Source organism: Somniosus microcephalus, chromosome 3 (assembly GCF_052327205.1).
Source record: "Somniosus microcephalus isolate GS21.2 chromosome 3, FLI_Smic_1.0, whole genome shotgun sequence".
NCBI classification, from domain to species: Eukaryota; Metazoa; Chordata; class Chondrichthyes; order Squaliformes; family Somniosidae; genus Somniosus; species Somniosus microcephalus.
In genome coordinates, this window is record NC_140989.1 from 263,250,008 (window position 1) to 263,269,960 (window position 19,953).

The window sequence follows — 19,953 nt, forward strand, 5'->3', positions numbered from 1 at the left end:
AAAAGGATTAGTCGCAGCTTTCAGGTTAGTGCTGTTTCACTGCTTGTCATTTTGAGATTGTGCAACAGTTTAATGGAATCATTTAAAGGTTTTTTACTTTCAGAAGTGTTGTGGCTACTCAAAATTAGTGACATTTATTCTGACAAGATATCAAAGTGCTACGCTCGGTTACATTAATGGGGGCTGTACTGGCAGTCAACCTCGCCCTCCAGGATCTACTGTGGAGGGAATGGAGGTCGCGAGAAAGATTGGAACATGGGGCCAGAGGGAGGAGGAGGGCCATCAGGGCACTCAACAGGAGGCCTTACCTTCCGATGGTATTCCAACAGCACTTCTCCTACCTCCAATTAAGCGAGAAGCAGTGTATTAGAACTCTGCCACCTCCTGCAACCAGACCTCGAGCCTCAGACCAGGGCAACCACAGCTCTTTCAGTCGCAGTCAAGGTCACTGTCGGCCTCAATTTCTTCAACAGCTGATCCTTCCAGTCTGCAAAAGGAGATATAAATAACATCTCGCAGTTTGCTGTCCATCGCTGCATCCGGCAGGTCACAGAGGCTCTCTACAGTAGGAGAAGGGATGACATTTCTTTCCCCATCACCAGAGAGAAGCAGGACGATTGTGCATGTGGCTTTGCCAGGATAGTGGGATTCCCCATGGTGCAGGGCACCATTGACTGCACCCACGTGGTTTTGAGGACACCACATAACAATCCTAAGATCTTCTGTCACCGCAAAGAATACCACTCACTTAATGTGCAGTTGGTGTGTGACTACAGACAATGAATCCTCAATGTGAATGCTCGCTTTCCTGGCAGCAGCCACGATGCCTTCATCTTGCGCCAGACCGGCGTGCCGGCAATCTTCCAGCCACCACAGCAAGCTCGTGGCTGGCTGGTCACAGACAAGGGCTATCCGCTCTCCACCTGGCTCATGACTCCCCTCCACAGCCCCAACACTCCTGCCCAGCACTCATATAATGAGAGCCATGCTGCCACCAGGAACATCATCGAGCAGACCATCGGGGTTCTGAAGCAATGGTTCCGCTGCCTTGACTGCTCAGGAGGAGCCCTCCAGTACTGGTGGAGCAGGTGTCCAATTTCGTGGTGGTCTGCTGCATGCTCCACAACTTGGCCATCATGAGGGCCCAGCCCTCGTCACCAGGGATTGCGACACCTCAGGAGGAGGAAGAGTGCGAGGAGGAGGAGGAGGAGGAGGGAGAGGAGGAACAGGAGCGAGGGAGGAAGCAGCCAGTCAATCGGGCTTCTGGGAGGACAGTCCATGACCGCCTCATAAGACTGTGGTTCCAATAAATTAAACCCCAGATCCCCGTTGCTCACCACATCCCCATCATTCCATCCCTGTCGCAGGCCATATCACAGCACAAAGCTGAAATGAGAGACACCACAAAATCATCCAAAGCCAATTAATAAATTTATCAATAATCAGTAAACACATATTTACAACAATATTAGCTATTCACCCTTGTGCAATCCCTTAGTGCCCCTTGATACTGTGCTTTTGCCTACTCTAGTGCTCCTACGAAGTGTTGGCTAGTGGCTGCAGCACAGCTGGTGGAAGGCTGCTGAGTGTCCGTGCAGGAGACTTCAGATGGCCTTGCAGGATGCCCTCGACCAGCTCTGGGCCTGGAAGGCCCAGCTGTAAACTGCACCACCTCAGCATGGGCGGTAGCAGTCTGGGCTGGCTGGATGACAGGCAGCGACAAGGGCAATGGCGGAGTGCCAGGGGTGGGATCAGGAAAGCTGTCGCCCTGAGAGGACAGCAGGTTCCTGCTCCACTGACACACAGCCACTCCCCTGGGGCAGCACCTCAGCATCACTACCAATCTTCTGGAGCACAAATTGCTGGCCTGCTGCGAAACCGTAAAAGCCCTGGTCGACGGTGGTAGACCCAGCCACAATGGCAGCAGTCAGAACTTGCATGCCATCAAGCTGAGACTGCATGAGAGCAGTCTGAGACTGGATGGCACCAACCATAGACTGCATTACAGCACTAAGACATTGCGTCACTTCCGCCTGTGCTGCAATGGAAGCTGCCAGATCAGCCATCACATGCAGTATCAGGTCTGGGTCGCCATGATCTCCCTGGGAGTCTACCATCCTTTGCAGCCTGCTTTGCAGAGTAGCAAGGGCACAGAATGTACTCTGGGTGGGGGACTTCAATGTCCATCACCAAGAGTGGCTCGGTACAACAACTACTGACTGAGGTGGCTGAGTCCTGAAGGACATAACTGCCAGTCTGGGCCTGCGATAGGTGGTGAGACAATCAACACGAGGGAAAAACCTACTTGACCCCGTCCTCACCAATCTACCTGTCGCAGATGCATCTGTCCATGACAGTATTGGTAGCAGTGACCACCGCAAAGTCCTTGTGGAAACGCAATCCCGTCTTCACACTGAGGACACCCTCCATCGTGTTGTGTGGTATTACCACCGTGCTAAATGGGATAGATTCAGAACAGATCTAGCAGCTCAAAACTGGGCATCCATGAGGCGCTGTGGGTCATCAGCAGCAGCAGAATTGTATTCCACCACAATCTATAACCTCATGGCCCAGCATATCCCTCACTCTACCATTATCAGCAAGCCAGGGGACCAACCTTGGTTCAATAAGGAGTGCAGAAGAGCATGCAAGGAGCAGCACCAGGCGTACCTAAAAATGAGGTGCGAACCTGGGGAAGCTGCAACACAGCACTAAATGCCTGCTAAACAGCAGAAGCAACATGCTATAGACAGGGCAATCAACGGATCAGATCAAAGCTCTAAAGTCCTGCCACATCCTGTCATGAATGGTGGTGGACCATTAAACAAATAACGGGAGGAGGAGGCTCCATGAATATCCCCAACCTCAATGATGGTGGAGCCCAGCACATGGGTGCAAAAGACAAGACTGAAGCCGAGTGCCGAGTGAATGATCCATATCAGCCTACTCCTGAGGTCCCCACCATCACAGAAGCCAGTCTTCAGCCAATTCGATTCACTCCACGTGATATCAAGAAACGGCTGAGTGCGTTGGATACAGCAAAGGCTATGGTCCCCGACAACATCCCGGCTATCGTGCTGAAGATGTGTACTTCAGAACTAGCCGCGCCTCTAGCCAAGCTGTTCTATTACAGCTACAACACTGGCATCTATCCGACAATGTGGAAAACTGTCGAGGTATGTCCTGTCCACAAAAGCAGGACAAATCCAATCTGGGCAATTACCGCCCCATCAGTCTACTCTCAATCATCAGCAAAGTGATGGAAGGTGTCATCAACAGTGCTATCAAGCGGCACTTACTCACCAATAACCTGCTCACTGATGCCCAGTTTAGGCTCCCGACCTCATTACAGCCTTGGTCCAAACATGGACAAAGGAGCTGAATTCCAGAGGTGAGGTGACAGTGACTGCCCTTGACATTAAGGCAGCATTTGACCAGGTGTGGCATCAAGGAGTCTGAGTAAAACTGAAGTCAATGGGAATCGGGGGGAAAACTCTCCACTGGCTGGAGTCATACCTAGCACAAAGGAAGATGGTTGTGGTGGTTGAAGGTCAATCATCACAGTCCCAGAACATCGCTGCAGGACTTCCTCAGGGCAGTGACGTAGGCCCAACCATCTTCAGCTGCTTCAGCAATGACCTTCCCTCCAACATAAGGTCAGAAATGGGGATGTTCACTGATGACTGCACAGTGTTCAGCACCATTCACAACTCTTTAGATAATGAAGCAGTCCATACCCGCATGCAACAAGACCTGGACGACATTTAGGCTTGGGCTGATAAGTGGCAGGCAACATTCGTGCCACAGAAGTGCCAGGCAATGACTATCTCCAACAAGTCTAACCACCACCCCTTGACATTCAACAGCATTACCATCGCCGAATCCACCACCATCAACATCCTGGGGGTCACCATTGACCAGAAACTTAACTGCACCAGCCACATAAATACTGTGGCAACAAGAGCAGGTCAGAGGCTAGGTATTCTGCAGTGAGTGTCTCACCTCCTGACTCCCCAAAGCCTTTCCACCATCTACAAGGCACAAGTAAGGAGGGTGATGGAATACTCTCCACTTGCCTGGATGAGTGCAGCTCCAACAACACTTAAGAAGCTCAACACCATCCAGGACAAAGCAGCCCTTTTTTTGGCAACCCATCCACCACCTTAAACATTCAGTCCCTCCACCACTGGCGTACCGTGGCTGCAGTGTGTACCATCTACAAGATGCACTGCAGCAACTCGCCAAAGCTTCTTCGGCAGCACCTCTCAAACCCGCAACCTCTTCCACCTAGAAGGACAAGGACAGCAGGCGCATGGGAACACCACCACCTCCAAGTTCCCCTCCAAGTCACACACCATCCTGACTTGAAAATATATCGCCGATCCTTCATCGTCGCTGGGTCAATATCCTGGACCTCCCTCCCTAACATCACTGTGGGAGTATCTTCACCACACGGAGTGCAGTGGTTCAAGAAGGCAGCTCACCACCACCTTCTCAAGGGCAATTAGGGATGGGCAATAAATGCTGGCCTTGTCAGCAACGCCCACATTTCATAAACAAATTAAAAAAAAATTTTTTTTAAATGATGGGCCGCATTGTGTGCACAGAGCTCTGTGCAATGTTGGAGGTGGATTGTTCCACGCTCCTTACCATTGCCGACAAGCTCTCGGGCACCCTTGCCATTGCACCTATCATCTCCGTGTGCCTGCCCATCACCCTTCTTCTAAAGGCCTCCCCAGTGAGGTCCTCATCTGAGTCCTGTGCAGCAGAACTCACCCTCTGGGGAGCTGGCTCCCGAGCCAACCTTTCCCCCTGGCATTGCTGCAGCCCGCTCGTCCCTGGTGCCTTACCCTGTGCAGATCCTGTTACTATACTAGCTTCTAAAGAACGCCTAGTACCAGTATCTGAGCTGGTGCCTGCGGGTGAGACATGCAGTGACGCGGTGTCTTCTTCCTCCTCTTCATCTTCCGCCTCCATCTATGTGGTACCCTCAGGGACAGGCTGCTCAGCTGCTTGCTCATTATCTGAAAGCAAAAAAGGCACAAGAGTCAGGTTATGGTGAGGGGAGGCGGGCAGGAAGGGAGAAAGGCATGTATACAGCATGATTAGCTGGAAAGTGGGAAAGGCTTGTGGGGTGAAGGGGAAGTGGGATGTGGGAAGAAGGAGTAGGGATGAACATAGCGTTGTTGTCCCCAAGGGGGTCAACGTCGCCGGTGGCAACGGCACCCACAACCTGGCGCCCAATAATCTCCAGCACTCTTTCCTCCAGCGCAGACAGTGGTTGGGTGTCAGCTTGTCCCCTGCCTGTGCACTCCTGCTCCCTCCTGTTGTGAGCCACCTTGGCCTGCAAGAGAAATGACAGTGTGTGAATGAGTGTGGAGCATTGGGAGATGTGTCTGTCATAGTTGAATTGCTCTCATTGTGTGTAAGGTGTGAGATGTTCGTGTGAGTGTTGGTTGGTAGAGCTTGTTGGTGGGTGAGTGCTGGGGTGTGTGGTGCTTTGGGCAGTGTGTGAAGACTAAGGTTCAGATGGTGGTATGTAGCATTTATTGAAGCATTGACTCACCCTGACTACCCGAGTGAGGTTGTTAAATTTCTTCCTGCACTGTGTGTGGGTCCTGGGGACCATAGTGCTGCCCGAGACTTGCTGGGCTACCTCCCTCCACATGGCACGGAAGACTTGCGGTGAGGGCCTCCTGCCACTTGCCGGGTACAGCACCGCCCTCCATCTCTCCACAGCGAAGGCCAACGCCTCCAATGCTTGGTGGCAGAATCTGCGAGCTGTCTCCCTGGGCCATTGATCTGCCATAATGACACCTCCTTCAGTGGTCCAGTTCCTTCTCCTTGGCCTTCCGCTGCTTGCTGAGACAGCTGCAGAACCAGCAATGCTGAGAATGAGGTTCTGCAGCATGACTGAACCTCCCCTTTAAGAATTGGAAAGAGCCTGTGGCAATGATGAGAGCAATTAGACTTAACCTGAAATTTCTTAGCGCTTCGAGTGTAACACCACTGAGCATCAGTGTTTGATTTAGCGCTCCAGTCCTTTCTTTCAGCGCTAACACTTAATTTAGCATGCACTCTGAATCATTAGCGCCTAAATCTCTAATTTTTCAAAAGTTAACGCCCAATCCTGGGCTATAATGAACTTTGCCCCTGATGTATTAACAATATGCTAGCTCAGAGAAATCTGAAATATATTTATCATTTTGTCATATGTGTTTTTTGCCTTTCAGAAAATAAAACCCAGAATTCACCAAGCTCCATGACATTTAATGATATAAAACCGTGTGGAAACTACAATTGCTCTGTCATAGTCAATTATTCTGCAAGTTGGAACAAGACTATATATTCATCATTCCTTGCAGGCTTTGAAAGTAAGCATTCAAGATTGCAATAACATGTGACAATCAGAAGTCTTAGCAACTCTGATACATTACTGTGATATTGGGATAGCTTTTCCTGTTGGGATGTATATCACTGGATCAGGACTGGTGTGCAAGGGTCACGAAATTGGAGAAGGATCTCTCAATGGCTCTCTGGTTGATCTTACGACCATCTCTTCGGCTGTCCTAAAAGTGGAATGCTGTATTTTTGATTGCTGCTTTCTTTTTGACTGTTACATTTCTGTTGTTACAATCAAATTTCAGACCGTGGAATACACGTTGGTATCCTCTGTCTGAGGTTTTTTAGAAGAAAGTGCGAGGGCTGTCACGAGGCAGTTTCTTATGCACCAGGGCTGATTGCCCCTTACCATGTATACAGACCTAGGCACATTGCCTCAGAATGACTGTGGTCAACTTCCTTTGCACTCTATGCCTCACCAGAGAGCAAGTGACTGGTCTATGTTATATGCTGGTATCTGACCCGCAAACAACATCAAATATCAGGGCAGTACTGCCAGTGCCAACAGAAGTCACTGACCCTTTTATACCTCTGATCCTCCCAAGCAGCCAAGGAGGAACATAAGTCAATATACAGCTCAACAATGTGTCAAGCAGGTCACTGATGCATTGTTTACTGGGGCAAACCCATTTGTCTGTTTCTCCATAGAAAGCTGGCCGAAGAATGAGAGGATACTGATTTTTTTTTCCATGCGGCAGGGGTCCTGAAACTGTAGTTCATTATTAATGGCAACACTGTAGCCATCCAAGTCTCTATTCAAAGTGCTTTGGCATTCATGAAATGCAAGGGATTCATCATGTCCATAAATGTGCAGGTGAACTGTGTCCATCAACACATGATAATGCAAATAAATGTCCAACTCGAAGGCAACAGGCATCATTCATTTAATTGAAGACAACCTATTCTTGTGCCTGGGTTGTTTGAAGGACGAGGCAGACTGGAAGGTTGTTTCCCAGGAAACCAAGGTTATCCTTTCCAGCCATGGCTCATGACCCTGTTGCAGCAGGTCATGGATGCCATGTGTACACAGATAGAACTAGGCCCAGGCATCCACCAGGGTAACAGGACAGATCCAGAGTGGGGTGATGGGAGGCAAGGGGAAGGGGAGGTAGGGGAGTAACATTACTGCTCTGGTAGAGTCTTCAAGAATATCAGTGCCTGCTGCATGCGGTACAGTTTTGACATCTAGAGGAGCCCTGCTATGGAGCAGGTGGAGGAGAACGGGGCCCAGGTGCTTCCAGTGAGAAAACAGGATACTGACAATGACCCAGAAGATACCCTGATGAAACACCTTTGCAGCCAGAATGAGACCTTCAGCAAAGTATCTGATCCGTCTAATACAGTAACAATCCAGTCCATATCTGCACAATGAAGTGGCTGAATACACTTTCACCAGTACTCCCCGCTGCATTAACTCAACTACCTTGCATGCTTAGCCTTCCATCTGCTCCTATCTTTATCCATCCCATCAGAAGTAAACTGTCTGGACAAAGTTAAATTAATCTATATCGGGAACTCCTTGTTAGTCAGCCATCCTCTACACTCCCTAACGTCCAACTTGCCCAAGGCTCTGCCGCTGCTATCCTGTCCACACTATGTCCTGCTTTCCATTGCCCCCTGGCCTACACTGACTCCCCATCCTCCACTGCATTAAATTTTAAATACCTGTCCTCATCTATAAATCCTCCAAGGCCTTGCCCAAACCTATTTATTCAATCTCCACCACCCTACACCCCCTCCTGAATGTTCCAGTCTCTTGCACAGCCTCCTCTTGCCCCACCATTTGTGGCCGAGGACTCAGCTGCTTCGATCCTGCTCTCTAGAACTCCCACCTTAAATTTCTCCACCTCCCCACTTTGTCTCCATCTTTCAAAATCTTCTTAAAACCCTTCTCTTCGACCAAACCTCAGGTTGGCCCTCCCAAGCACCCATTCTGGCTCAGCACCTCTTTCCTTACACCAATTTTGAAGCCCTTTGGGACATTTCTTTACATTAAAGGCACTATATCAGTGTAAGTTCTTGTTGCTATGTGTCATCTAATACCTATCCTAGTGCTGCTACTAGTTGCTTTCCCAATGGGATTAGTGACTGACATGGCTGGCTGCTGGGTACATATGACTCCTGGGACTGAGTTGGCACTATGCCCCTCTATGGTGAAGCAGAGACAGATGGCCAACCTGAAGAAGATCCTCTGTGTCAGTAAGTGACCTGCATCATTCAGCTAGGTTGTACTATGATGATTTGATGTGTGAAGCCCTAATCAATGTGCCATGGGGCTTGAGTTGTAACTTGCACTCTGCTCTTGTATGGGCACGCAAGGTAAATAACAAAAGAGCATTAAAGTTGCTTGAGTGTTTGCAATAAATTTGTAGCAGGTTGACAGGCAACACTTTGCGGTATCTTTCAGCACTAATCCCTCCCGAGTGCTCCATTCCTGTGATTGTGGTCTTTACTGCACTCCCTCCCTCACTGTACTTGTAGTTCCCCATGGGCCATGTAAATGGCCTGGGGAAATATTGTTTGCAGCTGCCTCTCTACAATGTTGTGCCCTTTAGAGACACACTGAACGCGCACTGAGCAAACTCGGCCCTCTTGTAACTCATGCACCGACATCAGATGGTGTCCTTATTGTACCTATGCATTGCGCCACAGCTGTACAGAGTTGATTCAGGCACCAATGAGTTCAAACGCTTCTTAAAGAATAGACAAAATAATTGTGGGATATGATTGTTGATACTGTATTGCTTAAATTTTATAGACCCTGGCAAGCCAACTATTTCTGCAAAAGAAACACAAGAGACAATTGAAGTGTCCTGGACAGTGAGTACTACCGGAGTAAAATTAGCAAAAACGATTCATACAGATTGCAAATGCGAAGGTGAGAAACATTCTACATTAGCTAGTATAAGCAGCAGTAATGGTACTTTGCAATATAAGTGCAACATTTTGGGATCTTATTGGCTCAGAATTTGCTGTAGCAGGGCAACGAATGGTGCCCGCCATTAGTTAGACTTGCCCGTTTAATCGCCATAACATTTTGCAGTGCAAGTTCCTGGAAGTGTGGGGTGGAAACGGTGCAGCGCCCTCTACAGGGCAGGGACCTGAGTGAACAGGGAGGATTGTGAAATTGGCAGCGCAAGGACTGAGAAGGAAGTGTAAGTTAGAATTGTGAATTCAATGCCAAATCAGGTACAGAGAGGGAAAGAAAAATTGGATTAAGAGAGAATAAAAGAGACAGAAAGGAAAAAAACAAAAAACATTTCAACGTTTAAAAAACCTCCAACAATTAAAACCTGAAGAAATGAGACTCCACACTTGTAATAGTTCATTTTCAGTACCAGAGCAGATGACTGGCATTAACTAACACTTAACACTTCATTAAAAGAGTTCTTAGACTTCAAATCACTTGATTTAACTTTCTGTGATGAGTTTAGTTCATATCTACCGTGCAAATACACAAACTTCATGTCCTTCAGTGCATTTCAATGGTGAGCCATTATATCCAATTCCCTTTTGAAATTTGCTATTGAATCTGCTTCCACTACCCTTTCAGGCAGTGCATCCCAGATCAGAATATCTTCCTGCATAAAAAAAATCTCATCTCTTCTCTGGTTCTTTTGCCAATTATCTGAAATCTGTATCCTCTGGTTACCGACCCTCCTGCCAGTGGAAACAGTTTCTCCTTATTTACTCTGTCAAAACCCTTCATGATTTTGAACACCTCGATTAAATCTCCCCTTAGAAGTCTCTGCTGTAACAACAACAACAACTTGTATTTATGTAGCGCCTTTAACATAGTAAAACATCCCAACGTTCTTCTCTAAGGAAACAACCCCAGCTTCTCTAGTCTCTCCACATCTCTAGTAATATTCTAGTAAACCTCAGCTACACCCTATCTTAAGGCCTTAACATCCTTCCTAAAGTGTGGTGCCCAGAACTGGAGCTGGGGCCTAATTAGTGATTTATAAAGCTTTAGCTTAACTTCCTTGCTTTTGTACTCTATGCCACTGTTTATAAAGTCAAGAATCCCATATGCTTTTTTAACAGCCTTCTCAACTTATCCTGCCACCTTCTCTTTATTTCCTTCCCTAACCCCCCTGAATACACTGTAGCCAGGAATGCTAAGTTCTCATTGCTGCTCTTGTTTGAGCCAGATTTCTGTTGCTGCCGCTATATCGTAATCTCATGTGGTAACTTTGCCTGCAACTCACCAACCTTATTTGTCACGCTTTGTGCATTTCCACACAGGGGCTAGAAATTCAGCTGCTTATCGCTTCCCATTAGCGCCTGCGGGGGGGGGAGGCTTAAAGGGGCGCTAAGGGGTTACCGACCGGGCGTGGTGAATTCACCGACATAGCGAACTTCCCTGGTGGTTTTGCGCTAGCGCTAACACTTACCGCCTCGCTCTGTTGCACCCCGTAGATCGTGACGTCATCAGGTGCGCAGTGCCCCGTTACCACCCCGGATCTGATATTCGCTCCCGCCCCCTGCTGCATCGCCGGGCGTCAACAACGGCAGCAGCAGGAGGTGTTGTCACCGCGGCTGGCCCGTTGGGGAGCGATATTTAAAGGCAGTGGTGGTCAGATAGGGCAAACTTTATTCTTCGCACCAGTCTGGTGCCTGCTGAATGTTTTTCACGTCCAATTGATGCACGATTACTCAGCCCTGCACTCTCTTAGAGTGCTTGGGGCTGTAATGCAAGTTGCACAGGTCCCGTGAGCCCCACAGAAATACGAGGAAGAATCTTGCATCCTATCATTGGCCCTTCCCTTTAAGCGATCGAAGGAGCCTCTGATGCCAGCAGCACTGCACTGAACATTCATCAGCGCTCTGTTGCTACCACCCCTCTCACACACTTTAACGCCCCAAGAGAAGTGGTAACGCTTGATTTAACACTCGACTTCCCTCTTGGAACGTTAAAGCCGAAGTGCCCAGCAGGATAGAAGGATTAGCGCATGGCACTACTTTTTCAACTTTTGAAAATTTAGTGCCCCAAACAGGGCGATACAGAATTTCTAGCCCATGCACTCCAACCTCCTTAGTCTGCTTTGCAGTTCTCCCCTGCCTGACCCCTCCTCTTTCTGGACTACACTTTAATCTAATGCTGTAAGTCTCTCCCAGTGCTCGATGCACCTTGTTCCCCCTCTGTGATCGTTCAACCTGGTTCCCCTCCCCCTGTCAAATTAGTTTAAACCCTTCCCTACAGCACTAGTTAACCTCTCCATGAGGACATTGGTGCCAGCTCTGTTAAGGTGCAAGTCGCTCCTACCCCAGAACTGGTCCCAATGCCCCAGGAATCCAAAGTCCTCCCTTCTGCACCGTTTCTCCAGCCATGCATTAACCCATTTTATCTCACTGTTCCTACACTCACGAGCATGTGGTACTGGGTTTAATCAAGAGATTACTATCTTTGAGGTCCTGCTCTTTACTTTCCATCCTAGTATGTTTTTAGTCTGACTAAATGTTTCATAATAGTTCAGGTTTTCTTACTAAGAATGTAACTGACAACTGACAAAAATGTGGTTACTGACCAAAAATATGTGTGGAATAAAACTGTATTTTTATGCCAGGGCTGGAGGGAGTTGTTGACTGCTGGTTTATCTTTGTGTACATATGTATCTCAGTCTCTTTCTTTCTCTCTATCTCTCTTGGTGGATATTATATACAATAATATAGTACAGCATGTTTCAGTTAAATATCTACTGTAATAGGTGACGAGGCCAACATATACCAGGGCTGGGTAAGGAGTTCACGGGAGGACTCGCTGTAGTGGAGATGGCTCTCACTGAGTGAGAAGGAGGTTGATATGGCAAAAATTAAGCAATTCTTTCTTCTACTTGCTTTGCAGAGGTTCATTTAATTCAATTATTCGCAATAAGTAATTTAAAAAAAACTACCTATGGTCCTAAAATTAACTCAATATGTTTGGTTAATTGCCTGAAAAGTCTGATGGAGAAGCCAAGCTACTTTCAAACAGACACAGGCTGTGTGATTTATTCAGTTATGTAAATGGCTAACTGGACAGACTCCACTTAAACCGGGCTGGGACCAGTGTCCTGGCGAATCGAATGACTAGAGTGGTAAATAGGACTTTAAACTAATAAGGGGGAAGGTTCAGGTAAGGGTAAATTTATAAGTCTGAAGAGAAAAGTCAAGGCTGTAGAGCAGATTAGCGATTTGAGTAAAATCAAGCAGACTGTGTCAGGAAGGGTCAGAGAGTTTAACAACGGTAACAGGGCATTAGCGACTAAGGCCATGTCAAGGAAAAATAGTAATAAATTAAATTAAAGGCACAATATCTGAATGCACGAAGCATTCGTAACAAGATAGATGAATCAATGGCACAAATAGAGATAAATGGGTTTGATCTGGTAGCCATTACTGAGAAGTGGTTGCAGGGTAACTAAGGTTATGAACTAAATATTCCAGCGTATTTGATGTTTCGAAAAGATAGGTGAAATAGAAAAGGAGGCCGGGTGGCCCTGATAATATAGGATGAGATAAAGGCAGTAGTGAGAAAAGATCTTAGCCCAGAAAATCAAGACGTAGAATCACTATGGGTGGAGCTAAGAAACAACAATGGACAGAAAACGCTTGTGGGAGTAGTTTATAGGCTCCCCTAACAGTAATCATAGAGTTGGACAACAACAACAACAACAACTTGCATTTATATAGCACCTTTAACGTGGTAAAGCTTCCCAAGGCACTGCAAATGAGTATTTTAAGACAAAAAATTTGACACCGATCCACATAAGGATAAATTAGGGCAGGTGACCAAAAGCTTGGTCAAAGAGGTAGGGTTTAAAGAGCGTCTTAAAGGAGGAAAGAGAGGTAGCGAGGTGGACAGGTTTAGGCAGGAAATTCCAGAGCTTAGGGCCTAGGCAACAGAAGGCACGGCCACCAAAGGTTGAGCGATTATAATCAGGGATGTTCAAGAGGGCAGAATTAGAGGAGCGCAGGCATCTTGGGGGGTTGTGGGGCTGAAGGAGATTACAGAGATAGGAAGGAGCGAGGCCACGGAGGGATTTGAAAACAATGATGAGAATTTTGAAATCGAGGCGCTGCTTAACCGGGAGCTAATGTAGGTCAGCGAGCACAGGGGTGATGGGTGAACGGGACTTAGTGCGTGTTAAGACACGGGCAGCCGAGTTTTGGATGAGCTCAAGTTTACGTAGGGTGGAATGTGGGGGGCCAGCCAGGAGTGCATTGGAATAGTCAAGTCTAGAGGTAACAAAGGCATGGATGAGGGTTTCAGCAGCGGATGAGCTGAGGCAAGGGCGGAGACGGGCGATGTTATGGAGGTGGAAGTAGGTGGTCTTTGTTATGCTGTGGATATGTGGTCGGAAGCTCATTTCAGGGTCAAATATGACATCAAGGTTCCGAACAGTGTGGTTCAGCCTCAGATAGATGTTAAGGAGAGGGATGGAGTCAGTGGCTAGGGAACAGAGTTTGTGGCGGGGACCAAAAACAATGGCTTCGGTCTTCCCAATATTTAATTAGAGAAAATTTTTGCTCATCCAGAACTGTATGTTGGACAAGCAGTCTGACAATTTAGACACCCTGGAGGGGTCGAGAGAAGAGATAGTGAGGTAGATCTGAGTGTCGTCAGCGTACATGTGGAAACTGACGCTGTGTTTTCGGATGATGTCACCAAGGGGCAACATGTAGATGAGAAATAGGAGGGGGCCAAGGATAGATCCTTGGGGGACACCAGAGGTAACGATGCGGGAACGGGAAGAGAAACCGTTGCAGGTGATTCTCTGGTTACAATTAGATAGATAAGAATGGAAGTGCAGTCCTACCCAGCTGGATGATGGCGGAGAGGCGTTGGAGAAGGATGGAGTGGTCAACCATGTCAAAAGCTGCAGACAAGTCAAGAAGGACGAGTATAAATCAGGAAATTAGAGGAGCATGTAACAAGGGTAAAGCAATAATCATGGGAGGCTTTAATCTTCATATAGACTGGGAAAAACAAAAGTAGCTTGGAGTACATGTTCTTAGAATGCATTTGAGACAGTTTTCTAGAACAATATGTCGAGGAACCAACTACGGAACAGGTTATTTTAGATCTAGTATTGTGTAATAAGACATGGTTAATAATCTTATCATAAGCAATCCTTTGGGGAAGAGTGATCATAATATGATACACTTTCATATAAAGTTTGAGTGTATTGTGGTTAAATCTGAAACTAGTGTCTTAAATTTAAACAAAGCCAATTACAGAGGTATGAGGGGTGAGTTGGCTAAGGTAGATTGGGAAATTAGATTAAATGGTATGACCGTAGATAAGCAATGGCAAACATTTAAAGAAGTAATTCATAATTCTCAATGAATATACATTCCCTTGAGGAATAAAAACTCCACTGGAAAATTGGTACAACCATGGCTAATTAGAGAAGTTAAGGATAGCATTAGATTAAAAGAAGAGGTTTACAATGTTGCCAAAAAGAATAGTAAGCCTGAAGATTGGGAGGATTTTAAAAATCAGCAAAACATGACCAAGAAATTGATAAAGAGGGAGAAAATAGAATGAGAGTAAACTAGCAAGAAATATATAAACAGATTTTAAGAGCTTTCACAAGTATGTAAAAAGGAAGAGATTAGCGAAAATAAATATGGATCCTTTAGAGGCAGAGACAGAAGAAATTATAGTGGGGAATAAGGAAATAGTAGAGACATTAAACAAATATTGTCTATCTGTCTTCACAGTAGAAGACACAAAGAATATGCCAGAAATTGTGGGGAACCATGGGTCTAATAAGAATGAGGAGCTTAAAGTAATTAATATTAGTAAAGAAAATGTACTGGAGAAATTAATGAGACTAAGAGCTGACAAATCCCCTGGATCTAATGGCCTACATCCTAGTGTTTTAAAAGAGGTGGTTGCAGAGATATTGGATGCATTGGTTTTGATCTTCCAGAATTCCATAGATTCTAGAACGGTCCCCGTGAATTGGAAGGAAGCAAATGTAACCCTGGTGTTCAAGAAAGGAGGGAGAGAGAAAACAGGGAACTTTAGGCCAGTTAGCCTGATATCAGTAGCAGGGAAAATGCTAGAATCCATTATTAAAGATGTGGTAACAAGTCATTTGGAAAATCAAAATATGATTAGACAGAGTCAAAACGGTTTTATGAAAGGGAAATCGTGTTTAACAAATCTATTAAGGTGGCAGATGGAGTATAACACGGGGAAGTTTGAAATTATCCATAGGAATTATAGGAAACATAGGAACAGGAGCAGGCCATTCAGCCCCTCGTGCATGTTCCACCATTCAATGAGATCATGGCTGATCTGCGACCTAACTCCATATACCCGCCTTTGCCCCATATCCCTTAATACCTTTGGTTAACAGAAATCTATCAATCTCAGATTTAAAATTAACAATTGACCCAGCATCAATTGCCATTTGCGAAAGAGAGTTCCAAATTTCTACCACTCTTTGTGTGTAGAAGTGTTTCCTAATTTCACTCTTGTAAGGTCTGGCTCTAATTTTTAGACTATGCCCCCTAGTCCTAGGTTCCCCAATCAGCGGAAATAGATTCTCTCTATCTACCCTATCTGTTCCCCTTAATATCCTGAAAACTTTGATCAAGTTGCCCCTTGACCTTCTAAATTCCAGGGAATACAACCCTAGTTTGTGTAATCTTTCCTCGTATTTTAATTACTGGAGTCCAGGTATCATTCTGGCAATTCTACGCTGCACTCCCTCCAAGGCCAATATATCCTTCCTAAGTTCTGGTGCCCAGAATTGCTCACAATACTCGAGGTGTGGTCTAACCAGGGCTTTGTACAGCTGTAGCATAACTTCTGCCCTCTTATATTCTAGTTTTCTAGATATAAAGACTACCATTCCATTAGCCTTTTTTATTATTCTCTGCACCTATTCATGACATTTTAATGATCTATCTACCTGGACTCCCATGTCTCTTGGCCCTCCACTATTTTTAGCTTTTCACCATTTAGAAAGTATTCTGTTCTATCGTTTTTAGGTCCAAAGTGGGTGGCCTCTCATTTGCCTATATTGAAATCCATTTGTCACAGTTTTGTCCATTCACTTAATCTATTAACATCTCTTTGTAATTTTATGCTTCCATCTATACTGCTGACAATGCCACCTATCTTTGAGTCTGCAGCAAACTTGGATATGTGGCTTTCTGTCCTATCATCTAAATTGTTAATAAATACAGTGAATAGTTGGTAGGAAGAATGGAAAAGCAGAATATTTTTTTAAAGGTATGAGACTTGTAAATCTTGGTATTCAACAGGATTTGGGTATCCTTGTACATGCAGGTACAGCATGCAATAAAGAAGGAAAATAATGTATTAGCCTTTATTGCAAGGGGTTGCAAGAGTAAGGAAGTCTTGCTGCAATTATATATATTACGTCCGTGAATGATTGAGACACAGACAGCAGGAGTGGAACAAAATAAGTCTTTACTGGTGGAAGTCAATAGTGAAACTAAAAACACAGAGGCTCACTAGCGCCTTTTATACAGGGGTGGTCACTGCCGGTATTGCAGTCTGAGACCAGTTATTCTCTTAAAGGTGCATACACAACAATTCCTCCCCTTTTAGATAAACAGTACATAACATTCATTTAACAACTAAATGATAACTAATTACAATCACAATTACGGTTGCTAGATACATTGGTTAAGTTTAAGCAATTATAAGTTCAGTCTTTGAGGAGGCTTCCTGATTCTGTCTGGATAACGCCTCTTTGGGGTATCAGGTTCTTCTGGCAATGTTGAGTCGAGATCAATGTCGTTGTTTGGTTCATCTGCTTCCAATATCACCGATTCTGCGGTAGCTGCAATTGGTACGTCGATTTCATTTCCAGGTGTATCAGATCGTGGTGTGGAGTTGACGTTTTCCAGTGACTCTAGAATCTGGTCAGCATGGCGTCTTACAATGCTCTCTCCAACATCCACGGTATACATGAGAGGTCCTTGCCGTGTACAAATCGTTCCTGGCTGCCATTTCTCAGTGCGGTAGTCCCGGGCCAAAACTGGTTGACCCATCTTAAAACTCCTGGTCGGCCTTTTATTCATATTCTGAAACTGCCTGTTCTCCACATCTCTTCGGACGTTTGGCTTAACCAAATCCAAGCGGCATTGTAGTCTTCGATTGAAGAACATCATGGCTGGGGTTTGGTTGGTAACCGCATGTGTCGCATTCCGGTAGGCAAACAAGAAGTTGTCCACCTTGTGTTGTAGGGGTATATCTTCATTACACATTGCCTTGATAGCCTTCTTGAATGTTTGGACAAACCTCTCGGCCAATCCATTAGTGGCTGGATGATATGGGGCAGATGTGTAGTGCTTAACACCATTGTTCTTTAAGAACCTCCGGAACTCTTCAGACACAAACTGTGGTCCATTGTCAGAGCAAATCTGTTCAGGCAGCCCATTCCTGGCGAATATGGTTCTTAAAACTGTGATAGTTTTTTCCGTGGTGGTTGAGGACATTTTTATTACCTCTGGCCACTTTGAATGTGCATCCACTGCAATTAAAAACATCGAGTCCATGAAGGGACCAGCAAAATCAATGTGCACCCTTTGCCATGGAGATGAGGGCCACTCCCATGGATGCAGAGGAACTTGTGGTGGGGCGTTTTGGACCTTCTGGCATCCTACACAGCTCTTGGTCATCTCTTCGATTTCTCTATCGATTCCCGGCCACCACACAAACGCTCTGGCTAAGTTCTTCATTTTTACCCCACCCAGATGACCCTCATGAAGCTCATTGAGCACTCTATCCGTCAACTTAGGTGGAATTACTACTCTGGATCCACACATCAAGGTTCCTCTGCACACTGACAGCTGTTCTCTTCTCGGCGAGAATGCTGGCAGCAGTGGTTCGCGATGTGCTGGCCATCCCTTCACCGTTAAATCATAGACCCGTGATAGTGTCGGGTCATTCCGTGTTTCCTTTTCTATGTTTGCATTCGTCACAGAGAGACATTCGACTATGGTCAAGTGGAATAACTCCATTGGATCAACTGCAAGGTCGTCTTCTTCCACCGTCGGCAACGGTAGGCGTGACAATCCATCAGCATTTCCATGCTGTTTAGTTCCTTTGTACTCGATGTCATATTGGTGTGCCCCTAGGAAAAGGGACCATCTCTGCAGCCGTTGCGCTGTCATTATCGGTACGCCCTTCTGAGGGTTGAAAATGGAAACAAGAGGTTGATGATCGGTTAGTAGAGTAAATTTTTGACCGTGCAGGTAGTGATTGAACTTCTTCACCCCCCACACTAGGCTGAGGGCCTCTCTGTCAATCTGAGCGTAGTTACGCTCGGCAGAAGTTAACGAGCGTGACGCAAAAGCTATCGGCCTCTCTAAACCATCAAGGAATTTATGTGACAGTACCGCCCCAATGCTGTAGGGAGATGCATCACACGCCAGTCTGATCGGCAGTGCTGGGTTGTAGTGAGCCAATACTTCCCTTGAAGTGATTAAGTCCTTACTCTTCTGAAAAGCACGCTTACAATCATCGCTCCATTTCCATGCTACCCCCGTTCGTAGCAGGGCGTTCAGTGGGTGCAAAATTGTCGACAAATTCGGCAAAAACTTATGATAGTAATTCACCAATCTGAGGAATGACCTCAGTTGCGACACATTTTCAGGCGCTGGGGCCTTAACAACCGCTTCAATTTTGTCAGGGGACTTATGTAATCCCTCTTCATCAATCACGTGGCCACAATACGATATCTGTTTCTTTAAAAATTTGCACTTGGGGCGGTTGGCTCGCAGCCCATGTTCCCGTAGTTTAGTGAGCACCTGTTCTAGGTTGTCAAGGTGTTCACTGTCATCTTCACCTGTCACAAGGATGTCGTCCAAGTAACACTGAGTCCCCGGAATCCCTTGCAGGACTTGTTCCATCGCTCTTTGCCATATCGCCGGAGCCGATGCTACTCCGAATACCAATCGATGATACTGGTAAAGACCTTTGTGAGTGTTTATCGTGAGATACTTCCTAGAGGACTCTTCAACCTCCATCTGCAAATATGCTTGTGCTAGGTCAATTTTTGTGAAACGCTTCCCTCCAGACAATGAGGCGAAAATGTCTTCTATCCTTGGAAGAGGATATTGTACTGTGTGAAGGACAGGGTTCACCGTCACCTTGAAATCCCCACAGATGCGAATCTTCCTTGGCTCTCCGGACTTATTGCTTAACGTTTTCTTCATGACAGGAACGATGGGTGTCGCCCACTCGCTCCAGTCGACCTTAGACAACACGCCCGCCTTCTCCAGATTCTCCAGCTCTGCCTCGACGGCTGGGCGAATTGCATATGGTACCGGTCTTGCTTTGAAAAACTTGGGAACTGCATTCTCTTCTATTTTTATCGAGGCGGTTACGCCTTTAAGTGTGCCCAGTTCTTGTTGAAATACCTCTTTGGCGTTAGCTAAGATTGTTGACAATCGTCCAGGAGTGACGTCGTCATCATTTTTACCGCCCACCGTCATTGCATGAATGGAGTGCCAATCTAAGTTTATCTTCCTGATCCATTCCCGTCCCAATAACGGTGGTCCACCATTTGGCAGTAT

General features: G+C 46.2%; 1 protein-coding gene across 5 annotated transcripts in view; it reads left to right on the forward strand.

Moving 5' to 3' along the window:
- The window catches only part of ptprc (protein tyrosine phosphatase receptor type C), a 251,311-nt gene that overhangs the window by 139,378 nt on the left and 91,980 nt on the right, over positions 1–19,953 (forward strand). For all 5 annotated transcript variants that reach the window (XM_085982416.1, XM_085982413.1, XM_085982415.1 and 2 more), the window contains 2 exons: positions 6,234–6,374; positions 9,161–9,280. In XM_085982416.1, coding sequence (XP_085838542.1) covers positions 6,234–6,374; positions 9,161–9,280 — 261 coding nt within the window. The remainder of the gene's footprint in view (positions 1–6,233; positions 6,375–9,160; positions 9,281–19,953) is intronic.